We start from the raw sequence: 19,176 nt of genomic DNA, 5'->3' as shown, positions 1-19,176 counted from the left end.
TAAAATAAGCTAGTTATTGTAACAGTCTACCAAAATGTAGTTTATTATTGCAATACCAAATATAAGCACATTTACATCAGACAAGAAGCACATTTTATTTCAGCATATCTATTTTCAAATACAAATTATGCACTGATGATGAAGATAAAATAACCACAAATATATTATAATGAAATGTTGTCCCTACAAACACATTTGCCCTTCATTTTAGTGGAACATTTTACACTTACGTTTTACTATATCATACACAATGACAGCAGCAACATTTCTGAATATCTTAGCACATACACTTAAATAAAATAAGTTTGCATATCTGCTAAACATTTATTTGTTAAAGTTTCTATCATGACCGTGCTTATATATGACTGCAGCACATAAGTTAATTGCTAACAGGAATAGGAAGACCCAAAGGTTCGTCTTCCTGGGACAAAGGGTCTCTTTTGGCCTCCAGCCACCAAGTAGTCATTTCGCCTTTGCCCTGTTTGACAAAGAGTAACAATCAGTAAATCTCCTCCAGTGTATTTTAAACACAATGGCCTGAAGGACGGCATCATACAAAAGAAAGAAAGAGGGGAGAGAGAGCGACAGAGCAGAGGTGTGTATTTGCTTGTGCATAATGAACAGACATCACTTAAGTGAAAACACAAAAGCCAGCTGAGGCTGAGCCCTAATTGAGAGGCACAGCTGAGCTGAGGTCTTGAGTTCAGCCTCTGGGGACCATATAACATCATCTCAGGAAATAAAGATCAATAGAAGATTGATTTGGTAGAAGGCTCTATAATATACCAGATAAGTTTGTCAATACTATTATAAATAACATAAATTTTATGAAAATAAAAATATCTATTATTATAACAATGATTTTAAAATAATTTATTAATTATTAGTCATACATTTAATAAACAATATTAGCAATTATATATAATAATATAAATATAAAAAAAAATAATGATGAGCACACAAATCATTTTGACAAAAATATGTCATACTTAAAGTGATAAGCCCCATTGACCTGATCCCATGATTTACTCACCCTCAAGCCATCCTAGGTGTAAATGACTATCTTCTTTCAGACAAACACAGTCGGAGTTATATTAAAAAATATCCTGCCTCTTCCAAGCTTTATAAGAGTAGTGATGAAAATATCCCTCTCCTTATAGTGGACTTCAGTGGTCTGCAAATGGTTGGAGGTCAAAATTACAGTGTCTTTGTAGCTTCAAAGGGCTTAAAACAATACCAGACGAGGTCTTATTTAGCGAAACGATCAGTCATTTAAATGCTTTATAAACACAAATGACCAACGAACCATTGAAGTCCACTATATAAAGAAAAATCCTGGAATGTTTTCATCAAAAACCTTAATTTCTTTTCGACTGAAGAAAGAAAGACATGAACATCTTGGATGATATGGGGGTGAGTAAATTATCAGGAAATTTTCATTCAGAAGTGAACTAATCCTTTAATAAAGGCCTTCTGAAGCAAAGCGATGGGTTTTTGTTGTAAAAATATCCATAATTAAAACCTTATAAACTATAAAAACTAGATTCTGGCAAATGGACATGGATTTATGGCAAAAGAGTAACCTCTGACCTGATGCATGACGTATTGACGAATGCAGAAGCGCAGAGGATACACCGGTCATGAGTTATAAAGTCTAAAACAAGAATTATTAAAGAGAAATGTCAGAGGATTTCGATATATAAGAAGAGGAGCTTGAGTTTGTTGCACAGCATTTGTTTGAAATGCAAGAGGCATCTAAGCTTACGATACTCCTACATCCTACGTTGCATCAGAGGCTACTCTTTTGACGTAAATCGATGGTTATTATAGTTTATAAAGTTTTGAATATAGATATTTTTCTTACGAAAACCCATCCCTTAGTTTCAGAAGGCCTTTATTAACCCCCTGGAGCTGTATGGATTATTTTAACAATGGATGGATGCACTTTTTGGGCTTCAAAATCTCATGCCCCCTTCACTACCATTATCATGCTTGGAAGAGCCAGGATATATTTTGATATAACTCTGATTGTGTTCATCTAAAAGAAGATAGTTGTATACACCTAGGATGGTTTGAAGGTGAATAAATCATGGGATAATTTTCATTTCTGGGTGAACTATCCTTTTAATAGCTGTAGCTGAAAGACTTATTTTTGAAAGACATTGTCTATGTAAGCTATTATTTTCCCTATTTTCATCCAAGAATACAGTTTCCTGTATCAGCACATTAATCATCTTGCCAAGCTGGAAAGCACCGAAAGGGACATGAAGACAGGATGAAAAAAAAATATTTCAATGTTTTTGTGTTTCCACAGAGAAATATTTTGTGAGTTATCCCTCACAAATCTTTTGCATTCTCCCGCAAATGTATTGCACTACCCTGAGAAACCTGACATTCGCTCACAAAACATTTGCAATATCTCGCAAAATTATTGCGTTTCCCCAATAAACTTTGCTTTCATTTGCAAAACGTTTGCGTTCTCTCACAAATGTATTGCATTCTTGAGAAACTATGCATTCGCTTGCAAAACATTTGCATTCTCTCACAAAAGTATTATGTTCCACCAAGAAACTTTTGCGTCATTTTACAAAATGTTTGAGTTTTCTTGGAAAACTTTTGCGTTCTCTCACAAAAGTATTGTGTTCCACCAACAAACCTGTGTTATTTTATCAAAATGTTTGCGTTCTATTGCAAAACCATTTGTTCTCTCACAAAACTACTGCATTTTAGCAAGAAAGTGTTGTATTCTTTTGCAAAATGTTTACGTTCTGTCACAAAAGTGTTTTATTTTGTGTGATTTTACAAAACTTTTGCAAGGTTTCATATTAATTTGTACTGTACAATATGAATCGTACAAAAATGTGATTAGAAAAAAGTATGAAGGTCCACAGCTAACCCCACCCCTAAACATACCGAGCAGATCGCACAAAAATGTATCAAAGATTGCACAAATTCATTCGATTAGCCACCAGTTCGCCAAAATACAGAACAGTTTTATGAGTGAATGCAAAGTTTCTAAAGGAAACGCAGAAGTTTTGCGAGAAAATGAATTTTTTTTGCGAACAAATTTAAAGTTTATTAGGGGAATGCAATTATTTTATGAAAAAATGCAAAGCACTGAAATATAATATAATATAATTTTCCCTCCCATCTAATTTTTTCAACACCATAACCCTTTAGGGGCTTATAGTATGCAAAGTTTGCAAGAATCTTTGCGTTAACCATGGCAACCAGGGTGAGTGAATGAAATATTTTGCCACTCTAAATTTACGACAGGCAAAATAATAGCTCTGTGGGTGGCTTCTTTGCATACACAAACAAGTACTTTGTGAACAATGATCTGACCATCTTACCTTCACACTGAGAGACCCACGACATATCAACATGTATCCACCAAGTGTGTGTAGAAGGTCTGCTGTAGAGCCACTGCACTGGATCTTTAAAGCTGTAAGCATCATGAAACAACACTAAGAAACATAAAGGCAAGTGAGATGGAAATGACAAGCCCAAAAAATGGTTTTCAAAAAGTTTTATAATGATCCATGTCACTCAAGAGACATTTGATAATAATACCACACTAGTTAGCTTTAGCTTTTATGATTTCCACAGAAGTTTAGGAAAGGAAAATATTTGAGCCAAGGTTCACTTTTATCTCTTTATATCCAATAAAACAGTACACAAAGACAAATATTTACAAGATTCCATTTGCCCGGAAGTGTCAGACAGGATCAGTTACTAATTGACGCTGTGTAAACAGCTGCTTTTGCCCAAATACCTTCACTGGTGGACTCCATGCGGGACGCAGTGTTTACAGTGTCACCAAATAAACAGTATCGTGGCATTTTAGTGCCAACCACCCCAGCTACAACGGGGCCTAAGAAAATATGAAATACTGTGAATAAAATGCTGTCTCATCTAAAGGACAGAGTTTATAATAATTGTTTAAACTGGTAGCCTGCTTGACGTTAAAGGGTTAGTTCACCCAAAAAATGAAAATTCTGTCATTTATTACTCACCCTCAAGCCGTTCCAATCTTCAGAACACAAATTAAGATATTTTAGTTGAAATCCAATAGCTCCGTGAGGCCTCCATAAGGAGCAATGGACACTTCCTCTCTCAAGATCCATAAAGGTACTAAAAACATATTTAAATCGGTTCATGTGAGTACAGTGGTTCAATATTAATATTATAAAGCGACGAGAATAGTTTTGGAGCGCCCAAAAAACAAAACTAAATAACGACTTATTTAGTGATGGCCGATTTCAAAACACTGCTTCAGGAAGATTCGGAGCATAAATGAATCAGTGTATTGAATTATGATTCAGATCGCGTGTCAAACTGCCAATGGCTGAAATCACGTGACTTTGGCGCTCCGAACAGCAGATTCGACACACTGATTCATCTGTGCTCCGATGCTTCCTGAAGCAGTGTTTTGAAATCGGTCATCACTATATAAGTCGTTATTTAGTTTTTTTTGGCGCTCCAAAAATATTCTTGTCGCTTTATAATATTAATATTGAACCACTGTACTCACATGAACCGATTTAAATATGTTTTTAGTACCTTTATGGATCTTGAGAGAGGAAGTGTCATTGCTCCCTATGGAGGCCTCACGGAGACATCGGATTTCAACTAAAATATCTTAATTTGTGTTCTGAAGATTAACGAAGGTCTTACGGGTGTGGAACGGCACAAGGGTGAGTAATAAATGACAGAATTTTCATTTTTGGGTGAACTAACCCTTTAAGTTCAAGGACAGATGATTAATGGAAGCCATGCTGACCTGAGTGAATGCCAGCCCGTATCTTCAGCTGTGTGGTGGGCTTGTGTGGGATTTTAAATGCATGACAGACGCTGACCAAGTCCAGCGCCATGCTGGCGATTTCACCAGCGTGATTGATCCCGTTCTCTTTCGGTACTCCTGAGACTACCATATCTGGGGGGGGGGGGGTCCACAGAGGGTCATTGATTTTTGTGCAAAGTGATGCAAAAGTGTGACTAACAAAGGAAGCATGATCTCTGTAACCGCACTCACAAGCATCTCCTATAGTTTCCACTTTGTACACATCATAGTTGTCGATGATGTCATCAAATGTGGTGTAAAGCTTGTTGAGGAAATCAACAACCTGGTGAGGAGTGCTGGAGCCCGAGAGTTGGGTGAAGCCCACTATGTCACTGGCCAAAAGAAACACAAAATAATTTATATTCATTAATATATGATATAATAATGTTTAATATGCTAATGAGTTTAAGGTTTGTGATCAGTACGTTTTTCGTTTTAAAGAATTTAATACTTTTATTCAACAGGATGCATTAAATTTTTCAAAAGTAACAGGAAAGGGTATGCAAAAAATGGCTATTCCAAATAAATGGTGTCCTGACTACATGTAAAAACAAACAAACAAACAAAAAAACACGTTAAAATAGAAAAGTTATTTTATTTCTTAAAGGTGATAAAGAGGATATTTTCGTCAACTGAGAAACCAAAGACTGTTACTGAGTTTTTGAAATGAGCGCATGCGTAAGAACAGCCCCCCTCCTTCACAGCTCATGTAGAGGGAACGCCTCCCAAAACTCGTAAACACTCGTATTGGAACACGAGTGTTTACCACCGGCATTCGCTGTGTCGTGTTAGTGGATTCATTATGTCGGACTCACCGCAGGTATCTCATAATCTGCAGTTGTTACTCCTGTCTCCTGACAAAAACATTGCATGCGGCGCCTGTGGAGTGTGGAAAGTTACTGGAGCGCGCAGCCGCGCACGTCTCGCACAAGGAACGTCATGGCAGTGATTGACAAGCCGGAGGGCCAATCGTTTACGCGATCATGTTTTAAGGCCCTACCTCGTGCACAGATGATGTATATTAATATTATTCCTTTCAGTGCACCTAATAAATAGTCTTTTATCAGTTAGTAAAGACAGTTTCAAGTAATATTGCAAAAATGTATAAAACAAAACATCCTCTTTAGCACCTTTAATATTAGTGTTTTTACTGTAGCTTTGGTGAGCATAGAAGACATTAAAAAATCTTACCAAACTCAGCTTTTGAACAGTAGTATATAAATGTCTCTTTTCTTTAAAAGCAAATACTTATTGTTTCGGTCATTAATAGTTTTCATTCTTGCCTGAAATATACAGTGGCGTTGGAGTAACTCTGGGCCTCTGCTGTGTGTCCCTGACGAAGATCATCGGCTACTGGTTTGGGTAACATGCCTGACACAAACATTTCAGTAATATAATAATAAAACAAATATTTATATAAATAAATAAATCATATTTGTTAATAAATAATAAATGCACCAAAAAAATCTGAAACTGAAAACAGTCACTACACAAGTACGTAAATGTCCACTAGGTGGAACCAGTTGGACAACAGTTCATGTGTTCATTCTTTGAAAGTTTTTTTTTTTTTTTTTTTTTTTTTCTCAGAAAAATGATCATGAATAATTAACTTTTATCAGTCATAGACACTTTTCCCATACTGTAATTTCATATACACTTCCATACTGTAGAGTAAACGGTCAGTCTTCTGCTTCTCCTGAAGAAGATCCTGTGTTCTCTCGGCTACAATGGTTTCCAAATGTTTACTGTACTTTTCCATCTAAAACACACATTAAAAAAAACACATTAAACTGAAAAGCAAAAATATAAAAAGTAATAGCAAATTCAAAAGTTAATAAAACTATATATATATATATATATATATATATATATATATATATATATATATATATATATATATATATATATATATATATTTATTTATTTATTTTTTATTTTTTTTTGACGAAATCCAAGAGCTGTCTGACTCCACAAAAGACCACCACTGTCAAGGCCCAGAAAGGTAGTAAAGATATTGTTAAAATAGTCCACGTGACTACAGTGGTTCAACCTTAATGTTATGAAGCGACAAGAATACATTATGTGCGCAAAAACAAAACAAAAATAATGACTTTGTTGAATAATCTATTCTCTTCCCTGTCATTCTCTTACGTCTAAACGCCGGCACGACATTGTACACTTGAACAGCACACGACGCATGCGTTCGTCAAAGATGAATGAAGGTCTTACAGGTTTGGAACGACATGAGGGTGAGTGATTAATGACCGAATTTTCATTTTTTGGGTGAACTAACCCTTTAATAATACTGCTACAGCATTTACTAATTTTAGGTAATGTTAATTTCAACATTTACTAATACATTATTAAAATCACATGTATTTGTCAACATCAGTTAATGCACAGTGAACTAACATGAGCAAACAATGAACAACTGGATTTTTATTAACTAACATGAACAAAGATTAATTAATTCTGTAACAATTGTATTGCTTATTGTTAGTTCATTAGTACACACACACACATATATACAGCTATGGAAAAAATTAAGAGACCACTTAACATTGATTTCTTAACTTGGAGTGGTCTCTTAATTTTTTCCATAGCTGTATATACACACACACACACATATGTGAGGGATTAAACTTGGTGTATGTTTATTGCATTATTATAATAACTGTAAAACAAATGACCAAAACAGGAATAAAACTTAAAAGACTTGACTGGACAAGATACATACCAGGTTCATCATCATATCCACGGGGCTGACCTTGTGCGGGTTCATCTTATCAAGCGTCTTTTTCACCTGCTCAAACGTCGGCCTCATGGTGACATTGTGGGACCAGCATCTCTTTATCAGCTGAGTGAAATTTGATTAAGAACACTGAGTGCTTTTCATTTATCCACAGTTATTTCATATCTCATCAATAGCAAATCAATGAAGTAACTGGTTTTCAACAAAACATGCTACAAAAGGAAGTGTGCTTAAGCATTCAAGTGCAATGCATCGGTTACATCAATACAAACCTCACAGTAATCCTCTGGATCTGGGCAGTCATTGTCTGATTTCCCAGCCTCAAGTTTGGGAAGTGATGGGCGCCACATGACATCAAGCTTCACTGAATCTGCCTGTTCCTGCTCATGTGACAATAATTGCACTTCTTATCATCACATCTTATGCAAAAAACATATAAAAACTCCCAAATCTTCCTGATCCTTGTATACTTACTGAAATTAGGTCACTGCGAGTGGCGATTTCCACCAAGATAATAGAGTAGCTTGAGATACGGGAAGGAAAGACAAATGTTTATTTCATGCTTCTGAGAAACTTTGTTTTATCTGAGAACAAATTGTGGCTGTGGGATGCATCTTTAAAATATATAGCATTTGCATGTGCACAAAGAAAAAAACAGGGTCATAACTGTTATGCAGTACATTTTATAGTCCCCATCACAGCTAATTATTAATAGCTTTTTTATTTACAATTTTTACTTATTTATTTTGTTTTTTATTCGTTTCTCACAATTAAATATTTTCATACTTTTTTAAATATTGCAGATTTTTAAACACACTTTAAAAATAGTCCAAATATATATTTGTTCGATACATCATTAAATATGAAAACAATTTAAAAGGATGGTTAAAAATAAATTTCTTCTACCTGTACACATCGGCTGCGGCTGTGAAACTAGTGCTGACTCTCAAAAGAACTTCAGGGGCGCAGTAAATGTGATAGATGTTTTGACATTGGAAAATGGTGCTCATGTCCTCAAAGTCCTCCTTTCTGTAGGCCATCAGCCCGTAATCTGTATCATTAAATGTCTTAATTCATAATTGCATTCATTTTTTACATGTTGTAATAAGTGCACCTATAGAAAATCTAGAATTATGTACCTGATATTTTGCAGACCCATCGGTCGTCAATCACACAGTTACGTGAATGAAGGCGGCCGTGGAACATTTTGTGCTGGTGCAGGTACGCCATCCCTCGGGCAATATCAGTAGCAAAAGACAAACTGTAGACAAAAGTGTTCATATTATTTCCATTTTATGCCTTGAAGTTCCATCATGGAGCTTCCAAAGATCTTTCCCACGATTCCACAAGACATATTTACCGAAAACCCCAGTTGATGGGGATGTCCTCATTCAGCAGCACATCTGCCAGGCTTCCCTTTGGACAGTACTCTGTGATAATGCTCACGAAAGGAACTTCAGTGCAGCCTCCAATGAACTTGGAGATGTTTGGGTGATCAAGCTCCCTGGTAAAAATAAATAAATAAATAAATTGTATATATAAAATTTAAAATAAATATTATTTTAATTTAGATGTTAGATAAAATCTAACAAATGTATTTAATGCATTGGTTAATGTCATTTTTGGCTACAGCTACTCACCTGACCTCTTTGACTTCTTTTCTGATTGTTTTAGTCAGGGTGAAGTGTTTCTTTTGGATGTGTTTTACAGCTACAGTCCTTCCATCACTGCAAAAAAAAAGAAGAAAAAAAAAGACAACAAACAAGAAAACAAATACAATACAACAAAACAAACAAGCAAACAAAAAAACATTAGTTTTAGGAAATTTGTTAGTAGAGATACCCAAGAGGCAGAGTATCACTGGCAAGCACTCACTAGATGCCTGCCTGAATGAAGCGTGGTTTGAAGATGGTGTTCACTGCAGTGCAGACCGTCACATCTGTAACTCTACTCACACTGGAGTTCCTCTTTCCTGTCTGAAGACTTGTGGTGCTACAAAAACCTGTGTAGGACATTTTACCTGTAAGGCCCAAATAAGTTTCAATTTTATGTAGGCAAAATGTTATGCATTTGAGCAAAACAGGTTCAGTGAAAAAAAATATATATATATTGTCTTGAAATTTTGCAAGTTGTCTCATGTTAACTTAATAAAAAACATGTTGATGTTGTAAATTTAAAATGTTTTATATTTGGCAGTAACATATTTAGAGGCAGTGGATGAGTCTAAAAATTCTTACCAAATATGATATTATTGTAGTTGACAATCCAGCTCTCATCCCAAAACATTTTCTGTTTTTGGTACTGCAGCCACTAGGGGAAAAAAATATTTAAAAAAATTTATAATGGGACAAAACAATACATATATTTTGTAACAAATTGTACAACATAGGCAGAATAATGCATGCCTCATGACGGTGACACTATGGGAACGCTCCAGCAGGAGCCGGTGTCTGAAGCATGTGTGGAAACACACTAATTCTCCTGGCCAACAGCGTGGTTAGGTGACATAGCATCATTGCATCACCAGGACCATAAATAAACGCCTGAAATGCATGGAAGGGATAAACCCTGACTGGGGTCAATCCAATTCAATAAAATTATCCATGAATGTGTGTGAAAAGGCAGGCCTACCTTAACATGCCTAACATAACAGCAAATAAATTCCCAAAAGACGCACTCTCCTTTTCAGCGGAACGGGCTCTGTTACCCAAGGACGAAGTCCACTGGTAAACTTAAAATACTGAAAGGGCACCTTTTTCAGGATACCTTTTCAATGAGGTAGACACCCCCCCATAAGTATATAAGATCCTGGGGTTGAATCCATATGCAAACGGTAAAACTTTACTAATGTGTGCAGAGAGGACCAGCCTGCTGCGGCACAAACATCTTACAATGGTGCACCCTTAGCTAGGGCCTTAGAAGAAGCCATACTCATTTACATACGTAATTGATCAGATTTACGCCACAAGCCTAAGCGGTCAACGTAAATCCTCAAGCCCCTGACTGGATACAAGAGACTCGGGCTAGAACCCCTGGGAGCAGAGTGATTGGGGGGAAAGTGTACAGATGTAGCTTCAGCCACATCTGTACTATGGCATCTAGCCCTAACAAAAGCCCTGGAAAGCCCAGAGGTGGTGGGGTAAGTGGAGCAGTCCATAGAGGGGTTAGAGGAAGAGACGAGGCGTGACATAGTGGTGCCACAGTCTCTTCCCCGAGGGGCCATGCCCTGAACACCCTGTGGCCATGACCATCAGGGCTTCTTTTTCTTACCCAATGACAGTTGCTCAGATCTGTTCATGCCAGATCCTCCCTTTTCTCTTCCCTTCTTGTCATGAAGGAGCTAGGGCCTGGCTGGGGAATGGCTCGTAGACTCCACCGGCCCCTGGCCCAGGCAAGGGACGAACCTCCAGAATGCCACCGATTGCTTCTTGGCCACCTGAAACGTTCTGTATCAATGACAGCATTGACTGACACCAAATAGGACCAAGGGTGAAACTGGGGCATCCAGAAGGAAGCCTTTGTCTTTTTCCTTGAGGTTGAACCACAGATGTCTCTCCATGGCAACCATAGGCATCGCACAGCCAATGGAGCAGGCCATCTGCTTTGTGGCACGGACAGCCAGATCTGTGGCTGTGGAGTTCCCTCACTGACTCAGGGTCTACTGCCTTATTACAGTCCTGATCTTACAGCAAGTCAGCCTGGTACACCTGCACCAACATTGTATGCAGTGATGCACCAGCCTGACCCACTGCCTCATAAGCCTTATCCACTAGGATGTAACTTTACAGGACCTCAAGGTTACTTGAAAGGAAACGCAATACTTTTTGTGAGAGCTTTGTGAGCCAATTGCAAGTATTTTAAAGGGAACACATTGCTTTTTGTGAGATAATGCACAATTGCTTAGTGCAGTGGTTCCCAAACTTAGTGTGGAGTACCCCCTGAAGGCATTACCATCCTTCCACATACCTCCTCTCTTCCACATCGACTGCAGTCACACCTTTACCATTAAGGGACAATATTTGCCCCCTAAATTGATTTTCCAGTGCATTTTTTTAACCTTTATGAATAACTTTATAAAATAAATAATGTTTTAAATAAAAATGTTCAATAGAGAAATATGCAATGATGGTAAAACTAAAGAAAACTTTTAAATATTAAACTAAAACCGCCAGTAGGTGGCACCAGGTCACTGTTTTTATGAGTGAGTCATCGAGTCATTCATTCAGTAACGAAGCACGTGGCTGTGAATGAATCAGTGAATCATTGACTCTCACGATTCGTTCAAAGCCGCAGAATCTTTCGCGAAACACAGACGTATGTTGTAGTTCTGCTCTGGTTTTCGTTATTATTTCATTGCAAAATAGAGTAAATACTGGCAGTAATGTGTTTAAAATGTCTTCAAGTTTTGTTTTTTGACCTGTTGTATAATAATGTCACGTTTGCAGTCATGTGGATATTTGGGAACAATTGCGTTCTTGCTCGTTATAATCATTAAATACAAGAACTCACACAAGGTATGTTTTTGTACCGGAGAAAGTTTGAGTCTTAAATCGAAATTAATTCATTATCTGTGTCTATATTTGTTCTTCATGCGAGTAAGTGCTAAATCCCCACTTTTACAAAGGTGAACTGTCGAGAACGACAGTAGGCTAATTTAGCGCGATTTAAGGCAGCAGATTCGGCACGCAATCTATGCATGCTGCTTGTGTGGATAAGTAATTTTTAAATGCAAATGATGAGGTAATCTGATTACGACATTTTGGCAGTTAGAAATACATGCTCTATTTTAATATTATTTTAATGTAGAATTAAATGAACTACTCAGCATTTTGTTCACGTACCCCCTTGTCACCTCACGTACCCCCAGGGGTACGCGTACCCCAGTTTGGGAACCACTGGCTTAGTGGAATGGAACAATTTGCAAGTTAACGCAAAACCATTGACACATATTTTTTTCTCCAATCTCAGTTCCATCACCATGTCCTTTTAGGCACTGCATAAATATGTGAGTGGTACTTCCCTGTGAAAACTTGCTTGTTGGTGGTTGCTAGGGCATTGCTAATGTATTCTGAATGGTTTTAAGCATGTTACTGGGGTTTTAGTTAGTTGCTTACTTGGACAAGTCAAAGAGCCCACCCTAAATCTCTATTTCATCTATTCCTTCCTTCAGTGTAAGTTTCTTTCCCATATTTTCATCTGCAAGCTATATTGACTGGGTCTTTTAAATAAGCAAATATTTGTCAAGTATTGAACCAGGATTCTCACCACCAATGTTAGGAAGAAGCCACTGCAGAACAAGGCAACAGGAAGCCCAATGGCCACTTGGATGGATGTAGGCATAGGACAAACCCCACAGTCAGCGGGACACGTCAGACAGCTCTCCTCCAGCTCACAGGTGCCATCTCCACACACTGACACAAATGCACAAATGAAAGTGCACATAAACACCCCTAGACAAATACTAACTTCAAATGATTTCCTGGATCATATTAGAATATGTCAACGATTAACCTTGCTTAATCAAACACTTTGCTTTATATACGTAGTAGATGCAGTTCACGTAACTTCTATATCCTTGATGTACCAGTTGTTTAAAGACATAATTTCCATAAATGCCTAAAGCGTTTAACAAGTTATACTAACCTTGAGCGCTGACTACTAGCACCTTGGACTCGAGTGCTGCGTGCATCTGTCCCACTTTGATATGAGCAATGACTGAAGTAACTCCTAAATGAACCAGCACCACCTGTGTAAATAATTAAAATCCCCCTACAATATAATAATATGAAACTCTTAATAAAAAATCTCATATATTTATATAGCTTTGCTTGTAACCTTTGACATCCAGAGCAGTTGGCTCATCTTGCCAGCTTTAGATACTGTGTGGGTTACAATTTTGCCATCGTCTGGAATCCAGGGACCACAAATCCCTCCGCCTCTCTAAACAGACAAAATACAATCCCCTGACTGTTTAAAGGTTTAATGGGATGTGGAGCAATCAAGGCAAATATTGACTGTCAAACATTATGCACAAATTATAATAACAGCTTACCACAGTGTAAAATTAATGGCACCAGGTTAAGTAGAACCTGAATAAGTGCTCATCAAGTTTGTCCCACTTCCCATTGATGAGTGCCCGCCCCTTCATGCACTTCATTCTCTCGCTCTCTCTCTCTCTCTCTCACACACACACACACACACGTTTACATGGCTAAATATATGGACCTACTAGACTTCTACTGTTGTTTAAACACAGCAAAATCCACAGAGTTAAATCAACTCTGCTCAGAGAACATACAGTGGCATGAAAAAGTATGTGAACCCCTTGCAGAATCTGTGAAAATGAGAATCATTTTAATAAAATAAGAGGGATAATAAAAAATGCATGTTATTTTTTTGTTTAGTACTGTCCTGAGTAAGATATTTTACATAAAAGATGTTTGCATTTAGTTCACAAGACAAATCAATAGCTGAATTTATTAAAATAACCCCATTCATAAGTATGTGAACCATTGATTCTCAATACTGTGTGTGGTTACCTGATGATCCACAACTGTTTTTTTGTTTTGTGATGGTTGTTCATGAGTCTCTTGTTTGTCCTGAGCAGTTAAACTGAGCTCTGTTCTTCAGAAAAATCCTCCACGTCCTGCAGATTCATCAATTTTCAAGCATTTTTGCATATTTGAACCCTTTCCAGCAGTGACTAGGATTTTGAGATCTGTGTTTTCATACTGAGGACAACTGAGGGACTCAAACACAACTATTAAAAAAGGTTCAAACATTCACTGATGCTCCAGAATGAAACAAGATGCATTAAGAGTCGGGGTGTGAGAACTTTTGAACAGAATGAAGATGTCACAATTTTTCTTATTTTGTTTAAATATCATTGTTTTTCATTTAGTACTTTCCTTCGGAACCAACAGAAGATACTTGCATGTTTCCCGGCAGAAAAAAAATTAAGTACAATTTACCTTGATATTTGAATTCAAAAGTTTTCACCCCTCGGCTCTCATCGTGTTTTCTTCTGGAGAATCAGTGAATGTTTGAACCTTTTTTAATAGTTGTGTTTGAGTCCCTCAGTTGTCCTCAGTGTGAAAAGATGGATCTCAAAATCCTACAGTCACTGCTGGAAAAGGTTCAAATATGCAAAAATGCTTGAAAACTGATGAATCTGCAGGAGCTGGAGGATTTTTCTGAAGAACAGAGCTCAGTTTAATTGCTCAGAACAAACAAGAGACTCATGAACAACCATCACAAAACATAGATCGTAGATCATCCAGGTAATCACACACAGTATTGAGAATCAATGGTTCACATACTTATGAATGGGGTTATTTTAATAAATTCAGCTATTGTTTTGTCTTGTGAACTAAATGCAAACATCTTTTATGTAAAATATCTTACTCAGGACAGTACTAAACAAAAAAAAAAAAAACATGCATTTTTTTTTTTTTATCCCTCTTATTTTATTAAAATAATTCTCATTTTCACAGATTCTGCAAGGGGTTCACATACTTTTTCATGCCACTGTATGGTCCCTCTCTACATTGAGTTAAAACAACACTGAAGCAGAGTTAAAGTTAATGAGATAACATGCTGTTTGTGAAGTGGTTTAATCAGATCTTGAGAGATTTAATGTCTTTTATCTTCAGTTGATTTCATCTAAGGCTGTGGCTGGAAGTCCTTTGTAGTTATTGTGTTTCTCTTCGGTGATTATGCTTGTTAACAGCAGGTGTTCATCACTAATGTTCAATCATAACTTAATCACTTAATTATCTCATTAACTTTAAATCTGCTTCAGTGTTACTTTAACACTATATAGAGAGGGACCATATGTAATCTGAGCAGAGTTGATTTAACTCTGGGGATTTTGCTGTGTATGTTATATAAAGCAAACCAACTCTATCCAAATATACGCTACGCTACAAATGTTTGGGATTAGTTTGCCCCCAAAGCATAGGTAGGTTCAAAACTCTCACACACGCTCATACAAGCAACCGGCACAGGGCATTTATGGCAATGGCAATTGGCCTTCTTACTGCAATACAATCTTTTGTGGCCTCTGATATCATGCTAAATTGTGCCATGTTTAGTCGACTTTATATTACAAATACTTCAGTACCAGTGTGACTAAATCAAAGAGCGCTTGCTGTAGGATTGCAAGACCACTGACCATGAGCGCAAGAGGACAGGAGTGAATGTTAGCATGATACACGCAGCAGTTGTCTTCATTGGCGTTGTTCCAGTTCGAAGGGCATTCATGCTCAAGGCAGAATCTTTTGGCCTCTGAGGCATTACTGTGGGAGAAAGTGAAGCGTATAGTGTAACCACCGTCACGTGGAGCCACCATTCCTACATTCATTGTGAACGTAATATTACATTCAAGAAGACCTCAATGTTCAATGTGACAAAAAAAAAAGTTCAATGGAGTAAAATGTGGTTTCTCAACATAATGAAGCACATTTGAGAAGGCTGGCATTGTGAGTCGCGCTCACCTAAACTGGAAAATCTTGTTTTTAACCGCATATTCATAAAAGGAATCTGTGGCAGTGACAGAATAGGTAACGTTGAACTCCTCCCCATCTGTGACCTTTTCTGGTGGACGTTGAACCCAAGCCATTTCTAAGCCTGTGGAAACATATGGGTGTGAAGAGTTTAAGGAAGCTTATAATGGAAATATCAAAGTGATGTAACAAAGCAAATGTTTATCTTCTTGTATGAAGAGACGGTATACACACAGAATTGAGTCAACTTTCAAATGAACGGTACTTATTTTGTTGACCTAATGATTAGGAAACTTCCTTTTTAGTTGTTGGTTTGTACATTTAAGGTCTTGTCTCCAATTCTTAAATGGACAGTTCATCAAAACGTTCATGAACGAATCATTCAGGCTGTTTTTTTGTGATCTGGATCAATGATTTGTTGAAAAGATTTGAATCAAAAGAATGATTTGTTCATGAACTGGACCATATTTTTGAATAGCACACAAGTTATACTGGTTTAGATTGATTTTAGAATGATGAGAGAAATTTAATTTTTGGGTGGGTGAACGGTCTCTTTAAGGAATTACCAACAACAATGAAAGCAATTGAGTGTAGCTAATTAGACTCATCTTAAAAGAAGCACTTACCGCCACAGCTAATCATGTTGTAATCATTTGGTTCAGCTATGGGCCAGCAGTCATATTCAGTGTTGTCCAGGTCATGCCATCCTTCAACGGTCAGATTCTGAAAATATGTCATAATCACTGGTGTTTTTATCCACTATAACATATGCTAACTCTTATGAATAATGTCTTGCTCAACTGCATTTGAGTGGGATTTTATTGTTTAGTCCTCAATCTGAAATTAAGCAGAATACTATTGAATGTAATATTGTTAAATTTAATACACAACATTTAGGAAGTTGACTATGTTAGCATGCCAAATTATTTTTTTTTCTGCCAAACATGTTTATTTCCGAGCATATTATATCTTTTTTAACCCAAATAAAATAATAATAATAATACATTGTTAGGGTAACACTTTACAATAAGGTAAAAAAAAAAAAAAAAAAAAGTATTGCTTATTGTTATTTCATGCAAAAATGCTAAAATAAAAAGTGTTACCAGTTATTTTATTGCTTTAAAGTATTAATATGTACCACATATATGCTGGGAAATAATGAAATGAAATAAAATAAAATGAAATTAAATGAAATTAAATGAAATGAGATGAGATGAAATAAAATCCTGTTAAACTAGCTGCATTTCAGAGCATGTTAAATCTTTTAATCTATATTTATTAAAATAAAATAAAATAGTAATAAAATTGTATCTATGGTGCTTTTCAGAGAATCCTAAATCTTTTAACCCATATTCAATAAAATAAAACACATTTCTATGACATTTCGAAGCATGTTAAATCTACTTTAAAACCATAATTAATAAAATAATAAAATAAAATAATATCTATGACACATTTCAGAGCATGTTAAATCTTGTAACTCATATTTAATAACAAAAAAAAAACTGTATTTATCACACATTTCATAGCATGTTTTATACCTTTTAACCCATATAAAATAAAATAATATGTACCTAATCATAATATTTAAATAGTACTCCAAGGTACCTCAATATTAGAGAATCAGAATGAGTTTTATTCACCGAATGTGCACAAACACAAGGAATGTGTTGTGGTTTCCAATAGCTCTGAGGTATCACCACGGTATATGTTCAAAAAACTATAACACCATGATGTGCAAAATCATATATAACTCATAAATGCTTAATTTCAGTTCTTGGTGAATTCTCAGGTCTGTACTTCACTGCCTAATTCTGGCCACAGTTGTTTCTGACATAGCCACAAAAGCCAAGCATGACGCTGTCTGATCCAGTCCATTCACTGACAGTTTCTTGGCTGATTACACCAATCATTTTTTACCACTATAAAACATAGTATCTTAAACAACAAAACACCATCAGATTTTAAGACCTGTCAAAGTGATCAAATAATTCCCCTGCATCATTAGAATACTTTAAAGCCACAAAATCTTGCACTTACCATAAGGAAAAGGACAGCGCAGGTTTCCCACAGACCCATATTGTCTTGCTTGTCAGTTTGGATGCACTGTGTGGACTGACTTGGCAAGAAGGGGCTGCCTCTTGTCCTTTATTTCTCTTTCTTTTCTTCAGTAGCCCCTAATTATTCAATCAGTCAGAGAGCTCACGCTAATCATAAACACTCTCCCAAGGAGACCCAACTCACCTTCAGCCTCCACTTGCAGTTTAGGTTATGTTGTCAGCACACATGCAAAAACCAATACAACAACAATTTATTTGACATGAAGTCTGATACTGTTATACTGTGTGAATATCAGCTGGTGGGATGTAAATTTAAACCACATACACTCCCTCCAATTTGTTTTTTATTTAAATAGTGCAGTTAAAAAGTGCAAAGAGATTTTCACAAAATTTGTGACCTTTAGGGGATAGAGTTTACAATCGAGAAACAAAAAAGTTAGAAAAATAAAGAATACAGAATGTTGTCAAGAACAATATTTTTATTCAACAAGGATTAAATTCATCAAAAGTGACAGTAAATATTTTTATACTTTTATTTGCTTGTTCTTTTTAAAATTCTATTCATTAAATAATTCTGAAAAAAATAGTATTATGGTTTCCACAAAAAAATTAAGCAGCATAACTGATTTCAACAGTGATAATAATCATAAATGTTTCTTGAGCAGCAAATCTGCATATTAGAATGATTTCTGAAGGATCATGTGACACTGAAGACTGGAGTAATGATACTGAAAATTCAGCTTTGCATCACAGGAATAAATTACTTCTTAAAATATATTCAAATAGAAAACAGTTATTTTAAATTATAATAATATTTAACAATATTTTGTGTATTTGTGTATTAAAGTTTTTTTTATTAAATAAATGCATTGAAAATAAATTGGTGAAAAAATGCAATAAATTGGTGAGAATAAAAGACTTCTTTTCAAAATATTTTTAAAAATGTATCAACTCAAACATTTTAACAGTATTTTATATACACCATTTTAAAGATTTGAATAACTTTTCCAAATATTT

General features: G+C 36.1%; 1 protein-coding gene across 1 annotated transcript; it reads right to left on the bottom strand.

Annotated features, from left to right (window-relative positions):
• Positions 1–124: 124 nt before the first annotated feature.
• LOC137028142 (atrial natriuretic peptide receptor 2-like) lies at positions 125–18,178 on the bottom strand. Its single transcript, XM_067396904.1, has 23 exons — positions 18,140–18,178; positions 16,726–16,822; positions 16,091–16,223; positions 15,765–15,892; positions 13,431–13,531; positions 13,239–13,341; positions 12,861–13,006; positions 9,833–9,905; positions 9,471–9,615; positions 9,236–9,322; positions 8,956–9,099; positions 8,735–8,856; positions 8,502–8,646; positions 8,070–8,118; positions 7,868–7,969; positions 7,581–7,700; positions 6,509–6,602; positions 6,127–6,214; positions 5,036–5,175; positions 4,784–4,936; positions 3,776–3,874; positions 3,354–3,445; positions 125–478 (listed from the first exon to the last, which is right to left on the bottom strand). The coding sequence occupies exons 1-23, from the start codon at positions 18,176–18,178 to the stop codon at positions 380–382; spliced, it is 2,499 nt and encodes an 832-aa protein (XP_067253005.1). The 3' UTR covers positions 125–379.
• Positions 18,179–19,176: the final 998 nt, after the last annotated feature.

The sequence above is a fragment of the Chanodichthys erythropterus genome, chromosome 10 (assembly GCF_024489055.1).
Source record: "Chanodichthys erythropterus isolate Z2021 chromosome 10, ASM2448905v1, whole genome shotgun sequence".
Classification (NCBI taxonomy): Eukaryota; Metazoa; Chordata; class Actinopteri; order Cypriniformes; family Xenocyprididae; genus Chanodichthys; species Chanodichthys erythropterus.
This window is presented reverse-complemented; position numbering and strand designations above follow the sequence as displayed.

Excerpts from the sequence above, each read along its gene's own strand:
- LOC137028142 (XM_067396904.1), bottom strand. The coding sequence starts at position 18,178 with ATGGGTCTGTGGGAAACCTGCGCTGTCCTTTTCCTTATG. Across the intron at positions 16,823-18,139 it reads GCGCTGTCCTTTTCCTTATG|AATCTGACCGTTGAAGGATG; the intron begins GTAAGTGCAAGA and ends ACATATTTTCAG. Across the intron at positions 479-3,353 it reads GTGGGTCTCTCAGTGTGAAG|GGCAAAGGCGAAATGACTAC; the intron begins GTAAGATGGTCA and ends TTTGTCAAACAG.